Source organism: Adiantum capillus-veneris, chromosome 30 (genome assembly GCF_014529385.1).
Source record: "Adiantum capillus-veneris isolate H3 chromosome 30, ASM1452938v2, whole genome shotgun sequence".
NCBI lineage: Eukaryota > Viridiplantae > Streptophyta > Polypodiopsida > Polypodiales > Pteridaceae > Adiantum > Adiantum capillus-veneris.
Window position 1 is genome coordinate 22266404 of NC_140960.1, and position 13498 is coordinate 22279901.

At 42.0% G+C, this 13498-nt stretch overlaps 1 protein-coding gene across 1 annotated transcript; it reads right to left on the reverse strand.

Moving 5' to 3' along the window:
* Positions 1-542: 542 nt before the first annotated feature.
* Positions 543-2217, reverse strand: LOC147417652 (late embryogenesis abundant protein 31-like). Its single transcript, XM_086506997.1, has 3 exons — positions 1767-2217; positions 1374-1574; positions 543-1291 (listed from the first exon to the last, which is right to left on the reverse strand). The coding sequence occupies exons 1-3, from the start codon at positions 2148-2150 to the stop codon at positions 1127-1129; spliced, it is 750 nt and encodes a 249-aa protein (XP_086363123.1). The 5' UTR covers positions 2151-2217; the 3' UTR covers positions 543-1126.
* Positions 2218-13498: the final 11281 nt, after the last annotated feature.

A 13498-nucleotide genomic window follows, 5' to 3' on the forward strand; every position in this document is an offset into this window, starting at 1 on the left:
AAACTTCTCTTAGTAAAAACATTGATGCAACTATGATTGTGTTCTTGAGCAACAATCAATGGAGAGATTATGCCAAAGACTAAATAGGGTTGAGGAGACAATAGAAGGATATGACGAGGTTTGAATAAATCCATTAATAACTTTTTTATTATTTGGATACTTGAGGTAAAACATGTTTTACTTGAATACAACTACCTTGAGACATAATTTTGATTCAAAGTTTTGGTATATCAAAGGAAATTGAATTGTGAAAGTTGGCCCATACAATTTGGGCGTCGATAAACCGGCTCCTCTAGTCCCAAGTTCTACAATTTCCAACCCATTTGTCTGATATAGTTTAGCAACTACTAAATGCAAATGTTAGCTAAGGAGGTAGTTGCAAAGATTGAATTGTTGAATGCTAATGCTGGGTGTTTATTTATCCGTTATTGTAGCCACTGTCATTTCAATATTGGATTTACCGTCAAGATATCATTGAACATTTGACTTAATGCATATATGGCACTTCTATGGTGAACACATCCATACTATTCAAAACCATGTTAATCTCTGTAAAGAAGAGGGCATAAGCTCATAGGATCGATAGCATGGAGATGCCACTTGAGTCTCCCCGTATCTATATATGAGGTTCTTATCTCCTCTCTCCAATTACATTCCGTATGTTTCACCAAAAAAACGGAGGAGAGGATAAGTCTATATAGCTTCCAAACAAACTTGCTCAACACCACCTCCTCTGCATCGATCCCCTCCAAGACCTAGGCGGAGGAGGAGGAGAAATTTTAGCATTGTATGAACAATCCCAAGAGATCTCAAAAGATTTATCCGAGGAGTCTTCACGCTCAAGACGTGAGCCACCAAGAGGATGTAAAAAGATCATACACATCCATCCACCACTACCTCTTGACTTGAAACTAAACTTTCAAAATGATGTACCAAAGTGATGCCTCTAATTTGGCAGAAGCAAGACAGCTCCATCAGCTGCTGCACTGTGTCAAACAAGTGTTATGAAAGCTCACACACGTAATTATAAAACCGAATCCGTGGTTATATACATTGAGTTTCAGTAGAGGGTTCTTTCCTATTTGAGGATCTTGCAAGTTGGTCTGTTGCTTCTGGGAGGAAGACCTCAGCCCTGCAGTCTCTCATTAAGTTCTGCCGCAGCTACAAGTGCGGCCGCTACTCCGCCTTCTTGAAGCCCCTCACTTTGCTTGTTACGGCGCTCGGCAGCAGCAACCTTCTCTGCATCCTCCCGCGTTACAATTTTATCGCACGGCAACATAGAGCTTGCGTCCTAACACAGAGAAGAGTCAAATGTTACAAACCCAAAGACACAAAAAATGTATGATGTAATTGCAACAGGAGAAGAAATTGACCATAAGGACATCAGCCAGAGTGGTCTTAGAGAAATCTTCTACTCTTGGATTTAACTCTGCTGCTGCCTGTGCTGTTGCTGCAATTCCACCCGGCATTGTCAAGGGAATGCCTGTGGCTCTCTTCTCCGCACTTTGAATTGCACTTGCGTCACTAGGCTCAATCGGCCGATCTTGGACCGACACGGCCACTGCCTCCAAGGCCTTGCAGCCAAAAGAATATATCAGAAAAGCTTTTAAACACACAGTTTTTGCAGATAGCATCCTGGTAACATGCTCTCTCTCTCTCTCTCTCTCTCTCTCTCTCTCTCTCTCTCTCTCTAATCCAAGCACACACATACCATGAGACCATCATGTGATCATCAAATGACATGACATGCATTGCAAAATGCATACCTCTCCAATGGTCACTGCGTCTTGCGACGCCGAAACTGCCGGCACCATCGGAACGGGTGTGGTAGATGAAGAGATGGGCTGACCCGCAACAAACTCTGTGTGCACAATCTCGCTTGGAAGCATGATTTCAGCGACCGTGACGCCTTCATCAGCGACCACGCTGTGGGCATCTTCCTTAACACTGCCTGTTCTCACATTTTCAGTAGCAGCTGACTGCATAACTGCGGCGACGCCTCCTTTTATAGTGTGGCCAAGCGCCAGTGCCTCCGCGCTCTGCATGAGGGCAGCCTCCCCGGGGGTAATGGGCTGCTTTGCAAGATCACCCTTTACAGAAAATACATCGCCATAGGTGACCGGCCGATGGGGCTGCTGCTCTTGACTCATCTTCTTTACTTCTCTCTTTCGCAGTTGGGATTGGGTGGCTCTTCTGTGTGTGTGTGGGGGGGGGCGGGGGGGGGGGGGTTGTTTTGGGGGAGGGAGAGAGAGCGCTTGTTCTGTGACGCGACGTAATTCCTTCTTTTGCGATGACCACGCCACTTGGCACATACACTTGGCAAACATTTCAAAGTTGCCTCCTCTCAAATCCCTCCTATGACTCACGCAGTACCGTCAGACACGATAGATCCCCACAAACGTAGCATATTTGCCCCGCAAACCCCCCCCCCCCCAAAATCTTCAGCAGTAAGTAACACCCATCCTCTTTAGGGATCGACCGACCCCCAAATGATAAAGCTAAATTGACCCAATTTAAAGGCCCCAACACGCCAATGGCTCTGTGGTTTCTTCACTGGACCCTTGTTTTTAACACGCGATTTCATATTCCTCGCCAATATTCATCTACGCAATTTCCTTCGCACTGCCATTTTGATGGCATCTTGCCAACGCAGAGCTCTTTCATCTGCACCCCTCCACGCTCGAAATGGTGGAGGATAGCTCTCCCAATTGCACTCACAGTTTCACTGCCTCTAAAATGGCTCCTCTACCCTATACTGAATGTTTTTGGCCCCTTCACGATCCTAGTTTACACCGAACAACCTTCGAGTTCACACCACCATAATGCAATGCACATAGCATGCGGAGTTCATATGCAAGTTCACAATGACTTCACTTCGAGCTCACATCCAGTTCACACCACCATAATACAATGCACATAGCTTGTGGAGCTCACATGTAAGTTCACAATGAGTTCATGTTCACCGAGTTTACACCTTGTCAGGCCTAGGGTGTAATGGAAATGGCCTATGAACTTTGAGAATAGTGGAAGGAGAATTAAAGAGAGCATTTTTGTGAGATTACTTTGAGAACATAGAGGGTGAACTTAATTAATGGTAGCAACATAAACATGGTACAACACCTTATTAGTGAATTTGAAAATTTTCCAATTCCCACTTTCAAAAAAAGCTTAAGATTTGACCACATGGCCAAATCTAAACCAAAGTTATGAGAGCATGTCTTGGAAGATCTTTTTAAGTACTACCTTATGGAAGGCTTTGGCCTTAAAAAACAATTTGAGATTTGTCCATATGGCCAAATCCTTAAGACCTTGGTAATTCCAAAATTGGCTCTAAAGTCTCAAAATCTCTAATATTGTGTTATACTTAATTAACTTGGCATGAACAATACTTTTGCAAGAGAGGGAGAGTTTAGAGAACATGATAACAGTTTGAAGACCAGATTTATGTGAAGCAGGTCCCCCCTCCAATAGGCATTTGTATTATAGATTCTCCATCAAGATTGACTTGGTACAATACAATCTTTGTGTTCCTTGTGACCTAGGTGATGCAATGAAGATGGAAAGCTTCATGCATCACGAGCGTAACATAACTTTACAAAAAGCATTAACTATCCCAAGCCTCATTCCCAAGGCCTCAAACACCTTCGAAGGTGGAGAGAGCTAGCAGGGAATGAGGGTAGGGAAGAGGAAGAAGAAACATTCCATAGGAGAAAAAAATAGTTCCTCACTTATCATCACTCTTCTTGCTAGCATACATAATAGCGTAGTAATGAAGATGGAGAAGATGACAAGCTTAAGCATTGAACCATGACTCTTGGTTGGATTTGCATTCCATAACCAAGAGTGTTGGTGTAGGCTCTCAACTTCTCTACTAGCTTGGATAAGGAGATGGAGCTCTTGCACTTTGCACTTCACACAATGAAGAGTGTGTGTGAGTGTGTGTAGGAGAGTATACCCCGCAAGCAGTCCCCCTTCTTGCTTTGATCGAACCCCCTTGTAGCTCATGCTTGAAGCTCATTGGACCTCGCCAGGCCTAGCCAATCACATGCAAGAGGCATATCAAGCAACAAGGGTAGTCTTGGGACAAGTGTCCCCCTTTCCCGTTTGAGATAGAGGACTTGATAAATGCAAAATCAATTAATTAAATCAATTGAATATCATTGGACCCCTTGAGAGGCTATCCAATAGGATTTAGGCACACCTTGAGGGCAACATGGGTAGGGGCTTGACATGTGTCCTTGCTGCCTCTTGAGGCTTGGGCTTACCTTGTGTCTGTTTATGTGTGTGTGCGCGCGCGCATGTGTGTGTGTTCTCTCTCATCCCCCTAGCTTTGGGGCTCGTCCTCTCATGAGTAGGGAGTATGTTGACTTTTTGAACACCTTACCCTCAAGCACCTTAGCCGGCAAGCATGACAAAGCACCTCAAGTTTGGGTAGTGTTCCCACAAGCACCTCAAGCTCCCTAGTCGGCCAGCACGACAAACACCGCAAGCATCTTAGTCAACAAGCACGACAAGCACCTCAAGCACCTTAGTCAACAAGCTTGACAAGCACCTCAAGCTTGGACCGGGTTCCCACCTCAAGCTCCGCCCTAGCTTACCTAAGGTCAAAGGACTTTTAACACTAACCTTTGGAGGTCTCCAATGAAGCTAACCCTAAGGTCTTTTAAGCTCCATTGGCTAGCCTTGCTCTTTGATAGACCATGTCTCATTTGGACCCCTTTACCATTGGCCCCGTGTTGAGATATATCTACAAGCACATGTCTTTATTCTAGCCCTTGTTCTCGTTTATTCTCCCACATTAAATGATCATTTTAATATGAGAAAATCATTTGGACTGGTTAGATATTAGATTTTATGACATAGGGTAAGACTGGGAAGGCCAAGGGCCATGACAAACATGCGATCAAGGGGGCCCTATTATTAGAAGGGTAGGGCCTATACAAGGCATGGTCGGGTGGAGAGTTGCATGTTCACAGCTCACGGAGCTCGGCAATCATGGAGGAGGGGAAGGTCATGGATTTTGCATGAGGAGGTAGTGGATTTTGCATGAGGTTGCATGGGTATGCACCCTTCTCTCTCTCTATCCACAGCTATGTCAAATTTTTAGAGCCAAAGGCATGCAGAATGGCCACTAGCACACATACTTGGGTGTCATCGACCAGCATCAAACGGCATCACCTTTATAGCTATGTGTTTGCGCCGACTCACGGAGAGTTTTTTGCTACTGCAACCTCGTGCGATCTTGCTTGTTCTTTCTTCTTGCGCTGTCTGCAGGCCCTCCATAACCGTTTATGGAGCTTGAGTTCACACTTATCTTGAATTTTTTGGCCAAAGTTAGTTCCCAAGGCCATGTTCCCACCCTTTGAGTACTCGGCTCAAGCTTGGACGAATTGTGCCTTATTGGTGAATTGACATGCTCAAATCAACTTTGTCCTGACAAAGGATCTGCAATCTTGAGGCTTGCTTGGGATGGGACGTAAGTATAAAAGTATCATTTACAATTCTATATTTGATGGAATTTTATAGGTTGAACGAGCAAGGATGTCTGATAATGGGGTAGCATCCAAAATTGGGCTACTCAAATGTATCATACAAAGGCAAGGACTCGCCAGTTGATGAGTCAATCAATTGTACTATGGCAAGTTAATGCAAGGCCTATTGCTGGTAACGCAAAGGTGTTCGGCATGGCCGACCTTTTATTCCAATTCTAAGAAGTCGGCATGCATCTTTTTCTTCTAGTTTCGAGTTTTGGGGCATGGCTCCTAGACTGGTTTACTAAATCTGATGCAGTCCAAAATGTACATGCTCAACTCATTGTTGGCAAGATAGATCTAATGGGATTTCAAGGGTAAATGCCAACAGCATTGGGCAAACCAGATACGCTTTGCTTCTGCAATTACAGTATATATTTTTAAGCTTTTAATCTCGTACATTACTCGACAAGGTCGACACTCGAGAGGGTTCATTTTATATCCTATCTTGAGTATGACAATGGCATAAGATGCACTACAAAAGCAAGGCTCCATATAAAGAAAGTGGCTTGTGCGTTACGTTGGCTAGTATCTCTTTCATGCATCCTCTTTGTGTTGTCAAGTGGAGGGGGAAAAGAAAGGCTTTAGGGAGCACGGCTCCCTACCTATAAGTATGCATTAGGTGCATGATCACTCCAAAGCAATTACAGCTTACTACAGTGCAGACAAAGTAAGTATATGAAGTACATTAAAAGGACACTTCTACCATAGGATACTACGACTTTTGGTGCCAAGGGTGGAGATTCTAGAAATTTAGTAAGTAAGTTGATTTTTTCTGACCAATTTTGAATTTATTCTTTTGCAAAAAAATTTACAATAACAACTTGATAAGCAAACATTGCTTCAATCAAGATCAATTTGGCAATTACGCTAAAAATTTGCTAGCTAAGCTTTCTAAGCTATTCAGCAATCTAAGGATTCTCAATAAAATACATGATTCGGCAAGGCCGATTCTCTTTGCAAGCTCGACAAGGTCAATTATCTTTTACTTTGACATCTCTGTGTCAACAAGAGCACCTGTTAGCTAAGAGCATTCATGCTCTGTTCTATCTCACCTTCTTGATGAACTTATGCGAAGCAAACGCTTCACTTTAGGGCATATTTCCTAGAAGCTTCCAAAGTTTGGAATATGTTGATAGCATACAAACTTGGGAAAACTTGGCAATACATCTACCTAATTTTTTGTTGGCGGTCGGTATGAACCAAGCCACGAGGGCATGCAAGGTCCCTCTGACAACTCTAAATTTTTTAGCATATAAGGCTACGAGCCAACTCAAGCGAAGGAAACTCGACTCAGAGGAGAAACAAGGTTAATACATTTCAAGTTATACTTGTTTTTTTTGTAATTTAACCTTTCATTTGCAAAAGCTTTCTCTCCTGTGCAAAGCAAAATGCTTTGCCAGCCTTCATGCAAAGCAAGGCTTCTATTTTGTACCAAGGTACTATCCATTGACTTCATATCAAAGGTAATGGCACACATATTTGGCATTAAGTGGATATAAGCTCACAATTTAAGTTTGACAATGATGCATTGTGGTGTATCCATACCCGTATAATCGTGCAAGGCACGTATAGTAGTATCTCACAAGGTTGAGACTGTCATTCAATCCAAGGGCTTATCAATCTATTTTTTTGACATGCATGCATGGCATGCAAATAAGATGGCAACACGTCCACTTATGCATTGTTTACGCTTCCGCAATAACATCAGCTACTCTTTCCAAGAAGAATTGAGACCGGTAGATGGGATTTTGATCCTTGTATACGTATATAGTGGTGAGCACTTTACATCATTGACTCTATGCACAAGGTGCAGCCAATCCCATTGATGGTTTCTATGGTTAGCAAGTAGACATGGCCTAGCTATCAAGAAACTGATACATGAGAAGACATGAATACATTAAGAGAGCCTCCATGCAGGTAACCTCTTGTGTAAACACTTGAAAAAATATAGTACATCTATTTTCTTCGGGGGCATTTGACATCTCCCTCCCCTGTTCATGGAGGGAGAAGATTCTTTCATGATTTAGTTGTGAATAAGATTTCAACTGAAGAAGATTTGTTGCTTAGTTCCAACACTCATTATGTCTCCCGGAGTGGTATTTTAGGGGTATGATCTCGCTAATACACAATCACTCCATAGGTGTGGACAATCACAGTTTGATCTCATCACAGTTGTACTTTCAAGGCAAAAAGTCTACAATCTACCAAGGGGTAGTGGACAAATATAAATTTTCAAGTTGGTTCCTAATATTTTTGTACATGGTAGACTGTGATGGTCACCGTTACCTACTAGTTTAAGAAGTTTTCATGCAAAGTCTAACCAAGGGGTTTGACATTGGATTGCAAAGTGCACGTGATTATGGGTAAGTGAACGTTATGTTCAACCTCCAACTACACATATGATTTGGTTGTATTCCTTTCTACATATGCTTTGATTACGTTTTCCCAGTAGGGTGTATAATCTAGAATGCTTTCATCCATTTCCCTCTTTAGACACATGACAAGACCATGGCGGAGCAAAGAAATTTAGGACAGTCGTGTCTCAACTACACTACTACATCCTATAGTTATGGACCTACGTGGTAGGGTTTTGTTGGCACATGTTGTCACATGGGATACAACATGTTCTAGGAGCTCATGGAGTTTCGTTTAGCCAATGTGGAGCAAGGTTAATGAGGATCCCTCTCACTCATGTCACTAAGTATTTATAGTTACCTCCACACACAAGTACATTTCGTACTTGACGGATTTTTTTCTTTAGACATCCTTAGTTGAGACATATTCCCATGACCATGGACATTGGTCCCATGACCATGGCTTGCCAATGTCCATAGTGTCGGATAGAGATCCTAGAATGACCAATAATTTTTGGAAGGGTCTCTTTGAGAATTTAGGGACAAGGCTAAACTTCTCTTTGGCCTATCATCCGCAAACAGATGGCCAAAGTGAAATAGCTAACCTAACAATTCTTGATCTACTAAAAGCCTACGTAACGGAAGTAGATCAAAGGTCCCAATGGGAGAAGTACTTACCCTTGATGGAGTGTGCCTACAATATTATTGTACATACCTCCACGAGAAAAGCACCTTTTGAGGTAATTGAGGAAGATCAAAAAGTCCCCTGCTACTTAAGGTACATGGGAAGATCTTCGCTGCAGATGAGTATAGCCGAGACCTACAAGAATCTTTCCAAAAGATTAAGGATACTATCTCTATCTCACATCAAAGGCAAAAAGCCGCTGCTGATAAGCACAGAAGAGCCCAAGCCTTTAAATAAAATGATTGGGTCTTGCTTAAATTTCCCAAGGCTCCATTAAGGCACACGACGGGCAAGAATCCCACGGGACATTAAAAGTAGTATGCTAAGTTAGCAAAAAGGTACTATGGTCCCTTTCAAATTCTTAGACCAATCAATGAGATGGACTAGCAACTCAAGTTGCCCAGTCATTGGCTCATACAAAATGCTTTCCATGTGAGCTTACTAAATCCTTACAAAGGAGAGCCACCTCAAGAACCAACTATTGAAAACCCACCGGAGATTGAGGACCAAGAAGAGGTACCGCAGTCCGAGTCCATTCTCCGACATGAAGACAAGGTATTGAGAGGTGGTAAGATTATCCAACGGTATCTTAATTATTGAGTTTAAGAGCTATCCTTTTGAAGATGCTAGATGGATGTAAGGCATACAATTAAAGGATAACCTAAACCTTGTCAATGCATACAATGCTTCCCTAGACTAAGCAGATGTACAAATGTTTAAAATGAACAATTTTTTTTTTGTCTTATAAGACTCTCTATATTCTTTATTGTGCACAAATGTTAAGTAGTATGCATGCTTAGGATCAAGTTTGCGGAGACGACGTCTTCCAAACACAAAGTAGAGCTTGTCACTGTACTATGGAAGATTGATAAGACTAATGTGCAGACATGCTTGCAGCAGCTTAGGCTCTCAAGCCCCAAATCAATTAGTCTACCCGCTAGAAAAATGTGGTAGGGTAAGATAGGGATCCTCTACCCGCTAGAAAAATTACTAATGAATAGACTTTATCTTCTCTACCCCATAGTCGAGGACGACTATGATTTCAAGAAAGAGGCATTGTCTTAATAACTAATATCTAATTCTCCTTTAAAAAAATCTCATGTTAAACTAATCATTTAATATGGGGAAGTACCAGGCGAGAAAAAGCTAGATTATTGGTAAGGCTAGCAGACTGGTCACGGTAGGGATCCAAAGAAGGGAAAATAGGGATCCAAAGGGGGACCATCTGCAGAAGAGCAATGTGAAAGCAATGGGCTTCAAAGACCTAAGGTTCAGCCCATTAAGACTTCCAAAATGCTAAGGTTCCAAAATTCAAAGGTTAAGTCCAATGGTCATTGCTTAGGAATATTGGATGCTTGGTAGTGTACACAAAGTCTTCAAAGACTCCTAAAGAGGAGGGGGTGAGCCCTTTTAATAGGGGATGAGAGAGAAATACACACACACACACACACACTCACAGGCTCCCGTTACACAAAGGGAATAGAGGACACATGTCAGGTTCCTATCCCAGCTGCCCCCAAGATGCATTCAATTCCTATTGGATGGCCATAGAGGTGGATCAATGAGAATTAGGCTAGAGTACATTTAGTTTATTGCATTTTAAAACACTTGATAAAAGAACCAATAGAAATTAAGCTCTCTAGAAGACTATTGGACAGTCTCCCAAGGGGTCCAATGAGCAATCAGCAGCCCAATGGCTTGCCTGATTCCTATTGGCCAGAAGACTAAGGGGTCCGAGTTTAATTGCATTATTTAATTACCTAAAGCTCTCACAAAAGGGGAAAGGGGGATAAATGTCACAAGGCTATCACTTATGCTTCTCAATTATCATTGGCAAGAGGGGTCGACCAAGAGAGAGGGGGGGCTGATTTTGGCAAGGCATTATCACACACACACTCACACAATCTTAAGTGTGAATTAAAGAAGACTCTCTCTCCTTCTCAAGCTTTAATGGAAAGCTCATCATCTACTCCAAGCTTGTGAGAAGGGAGGCCTACACCAACAACTCTTGGCTTTGTGATGCAAATCCAACCAAGAGCCAAGCTTCAATGCATCTCATCTCCTCTATCATGCTAATTACGAAGCTATGCTAAGCTATTATGAGTGATTATGTGAGGAGACATACTTCTTTCTCGTAAGAATACTCCTTTCTCTCGATCTACTCTCATAACCTGGTAGCTCTCTCCATCTTCGAAGGTGTGTGAGGTCTTGGGTCTGAGATCGTGAGGGAATTGATGTTGTGTTTTACAAGTGTAAGCTTGGTGCTTGAAGCTTCCATCTTCATTGCACCAGCAAGTTATTGAAGGAGCACAAAGTATTGTATTGTAAAATGTCTCCCTTGATGGGGATAAACCTATAATACAAAGCCTTTTGGAGGGGGGACCGGCTCAATGTAAATCCGATCCTCAATTGTTGTCAAAAGCTTAATTTCTTTCTCTTTTGAAGTATTGTTCATGCCTATCTAACTAGATGTTATGCTTTTTTTTGCTCTCTCCATCCAAGCACTCTTGCTATGCTGATTAGGAATCTATTCTAAAGAAATGCTCACTATGTTTATGCTATTTTTCGCTACACACAAGTTACTAGGCCACTAAATGTTACAGAATTATAATACAAAGACCTTTTGGAGAGGAGACTAGCTCCAAACAAATCCAGTCCTCATCAAGTTGTCAATCTTAATTGTGGTATTCTCTTTGAATCATGTGCATGGTTTAATGTTCTCTTTGAATCATGTGCATGGTTTAATGTTCTAATGTGTAAATATGCAATGAAGTCATCTCGACACAACCTCTAGTCTCCTCTAAAGAATTGTCTTAAGGGAATACTCACTCCTTTCATAAGTTGATTTCGTTAAATCTATAAGTAAGTACTAGATTTTTGACATTGGTGTCAGAGTCAAGGTTTCTCTTTTCTTGCCTAAGAAGAGAGATCCTTGAGTAATCTATGAAAGATTGGAGTTGTTCATTACAATAAGGTAAGCGGGACTGGGATTTTTTATCTCGGTTGGCATGCTTGTTTACATGGTACAAGGAACACCATCGGGAACTATGGTCTTAATAATGGAGTCTTTCTGGACTTACATATGGCTTAACCATTATTGAGATATTAGCAAGCTTGATAGAAACCAGTGCTAGCTTAGCATTATTAAACCCACTCTAAACCACGGGTGTAGTTACTGGAGTGCTTATTTTCAAGGGTTAAAAGGAGTAGTAGCCAAAGTTTTGTAAGTTCCAAAGAAAGATCTAGCATACACTTACAAGGAAATCTAATCCTGGCACAATATAATCAAGAGAATCTAATAAATATTGACAACTTAGATCTAGCACATGGTGTAACATTTAATGATGGTCGCAAAGTTGTCAACTGCCTTGTTGGCAAGCTACAAAAAGCAATGGGAAACCGTGCTTTGCATGTTGCAAAAAAACACACACAGCTTGGAGAAGAAGAAGGAAGCTCAAGGAACACAACAGAGAGTGTATTACTTAGTGTGCAATTGAAAGATAAGATATCCCTAGAGTGATGGGCGTATATACACAATGCACGGGTGGAAAACCTCTTGGTGAGAAAAAAAATGCACCGTCAGTCCTAAGTGTGCTCACACACATCACTACACATGTATATTGTAACAAATCCCCCTTGGGAGTGATGCAGTGAACGAGAGCTGGCACATAGAGTATAGGGAAGTGCCATGCCGTGAGTACATGATCAGTCCACAAAGGGAAGTGAGCCCAAAGCTTTGCGAAAAGCTTCGAACTTCTCATGAGACAATGCCTTTGTGAAAAGATCTGCAAGGTTGTGTTGTGTTGACACATAAGCCAAGCTTGTCTCTCCTGCTAAGAGCCTCTCCCTGACATAGTGGTAATGCACCTCAATGTGCTTTGTGCGAGCATGAAAAACTGGGTTTCTTGCAATTGCCAATGCGCTCTGACTGTGAGTCTAGATAGTGTTAGCAGTGTTTTTTCCAAGGGTGCTATCATTTAACAAGCAGAGAACGAGCAACTTAAAGCGATGAGGGGTAGGAGTGAAGTATAATCTTAAATATTTATGATCCTTAAGTGACTTTAGGAATTAAAAAACTACTTAATGTACTAAAATGCCACTGCCTCATTTCTCCATTTCAATCCCATGAGACATCTTCTTACTTTCTTGAGAGGTTTTGCCCCTAGCTAAAGTTCAAAATTCTTGACAAAGGTTTCCTTGAAGAAAGCCAACAAAACACTAGCATAGCTTTGTCCTTTTCTACCTTAGTCCATAAAGATGTTTTTGGCTACCAAAATTGGAATAATTATTTATTTATCTCTCTCGAATTGATCTCTTACCCCCCCCCCCCCCTCTCTCTCTCTCTCTCTCTCTCTCAAGCTACTCACATTAATGTCTGCCAAGTAAGTTACAAGGTTTAATTGCAAAGTAACTTGATGTATTGGATTTTTATATCACCTATATGCATCTTTTGTTTATGAGATTGTTCATGTGACATGTGGCAAGGATTTTCAAGGATTTTTTCTCAATGTGTATAGGATAAAGGGGCCAGTATAGTGCCGCCTAAGAAGAGTGGCCCATCCCCATCGATTTGATGCACTATCTTGTGATCAGAGGAGCACGTTTGGAAGAGGAGTGCAAGGCGCATCCACATCAAACATTTTGTGGCGAACAAAAATGCATAGCCGATGCAGCACAACAGCGAAGTTTTTCTGTGTCAAAAAAACGGCCTTGAGAAGGAGGCCACCTTCATGGCGTATTTAGAACCACTGCAGCCAACAAGGCTTGATCTCCGATCAGACAGCCAACATCAAATCGCAGCTCAGTCTAACTATCCCAACACTAGACGCTACTTGTCACATGACTGAAGCAAAAAGCCTTTAAACTAGGGGGGGCATGGGTTCCTCTATTGGGACCCGGTTTTAACTGGCCGTTTTACCCTATTT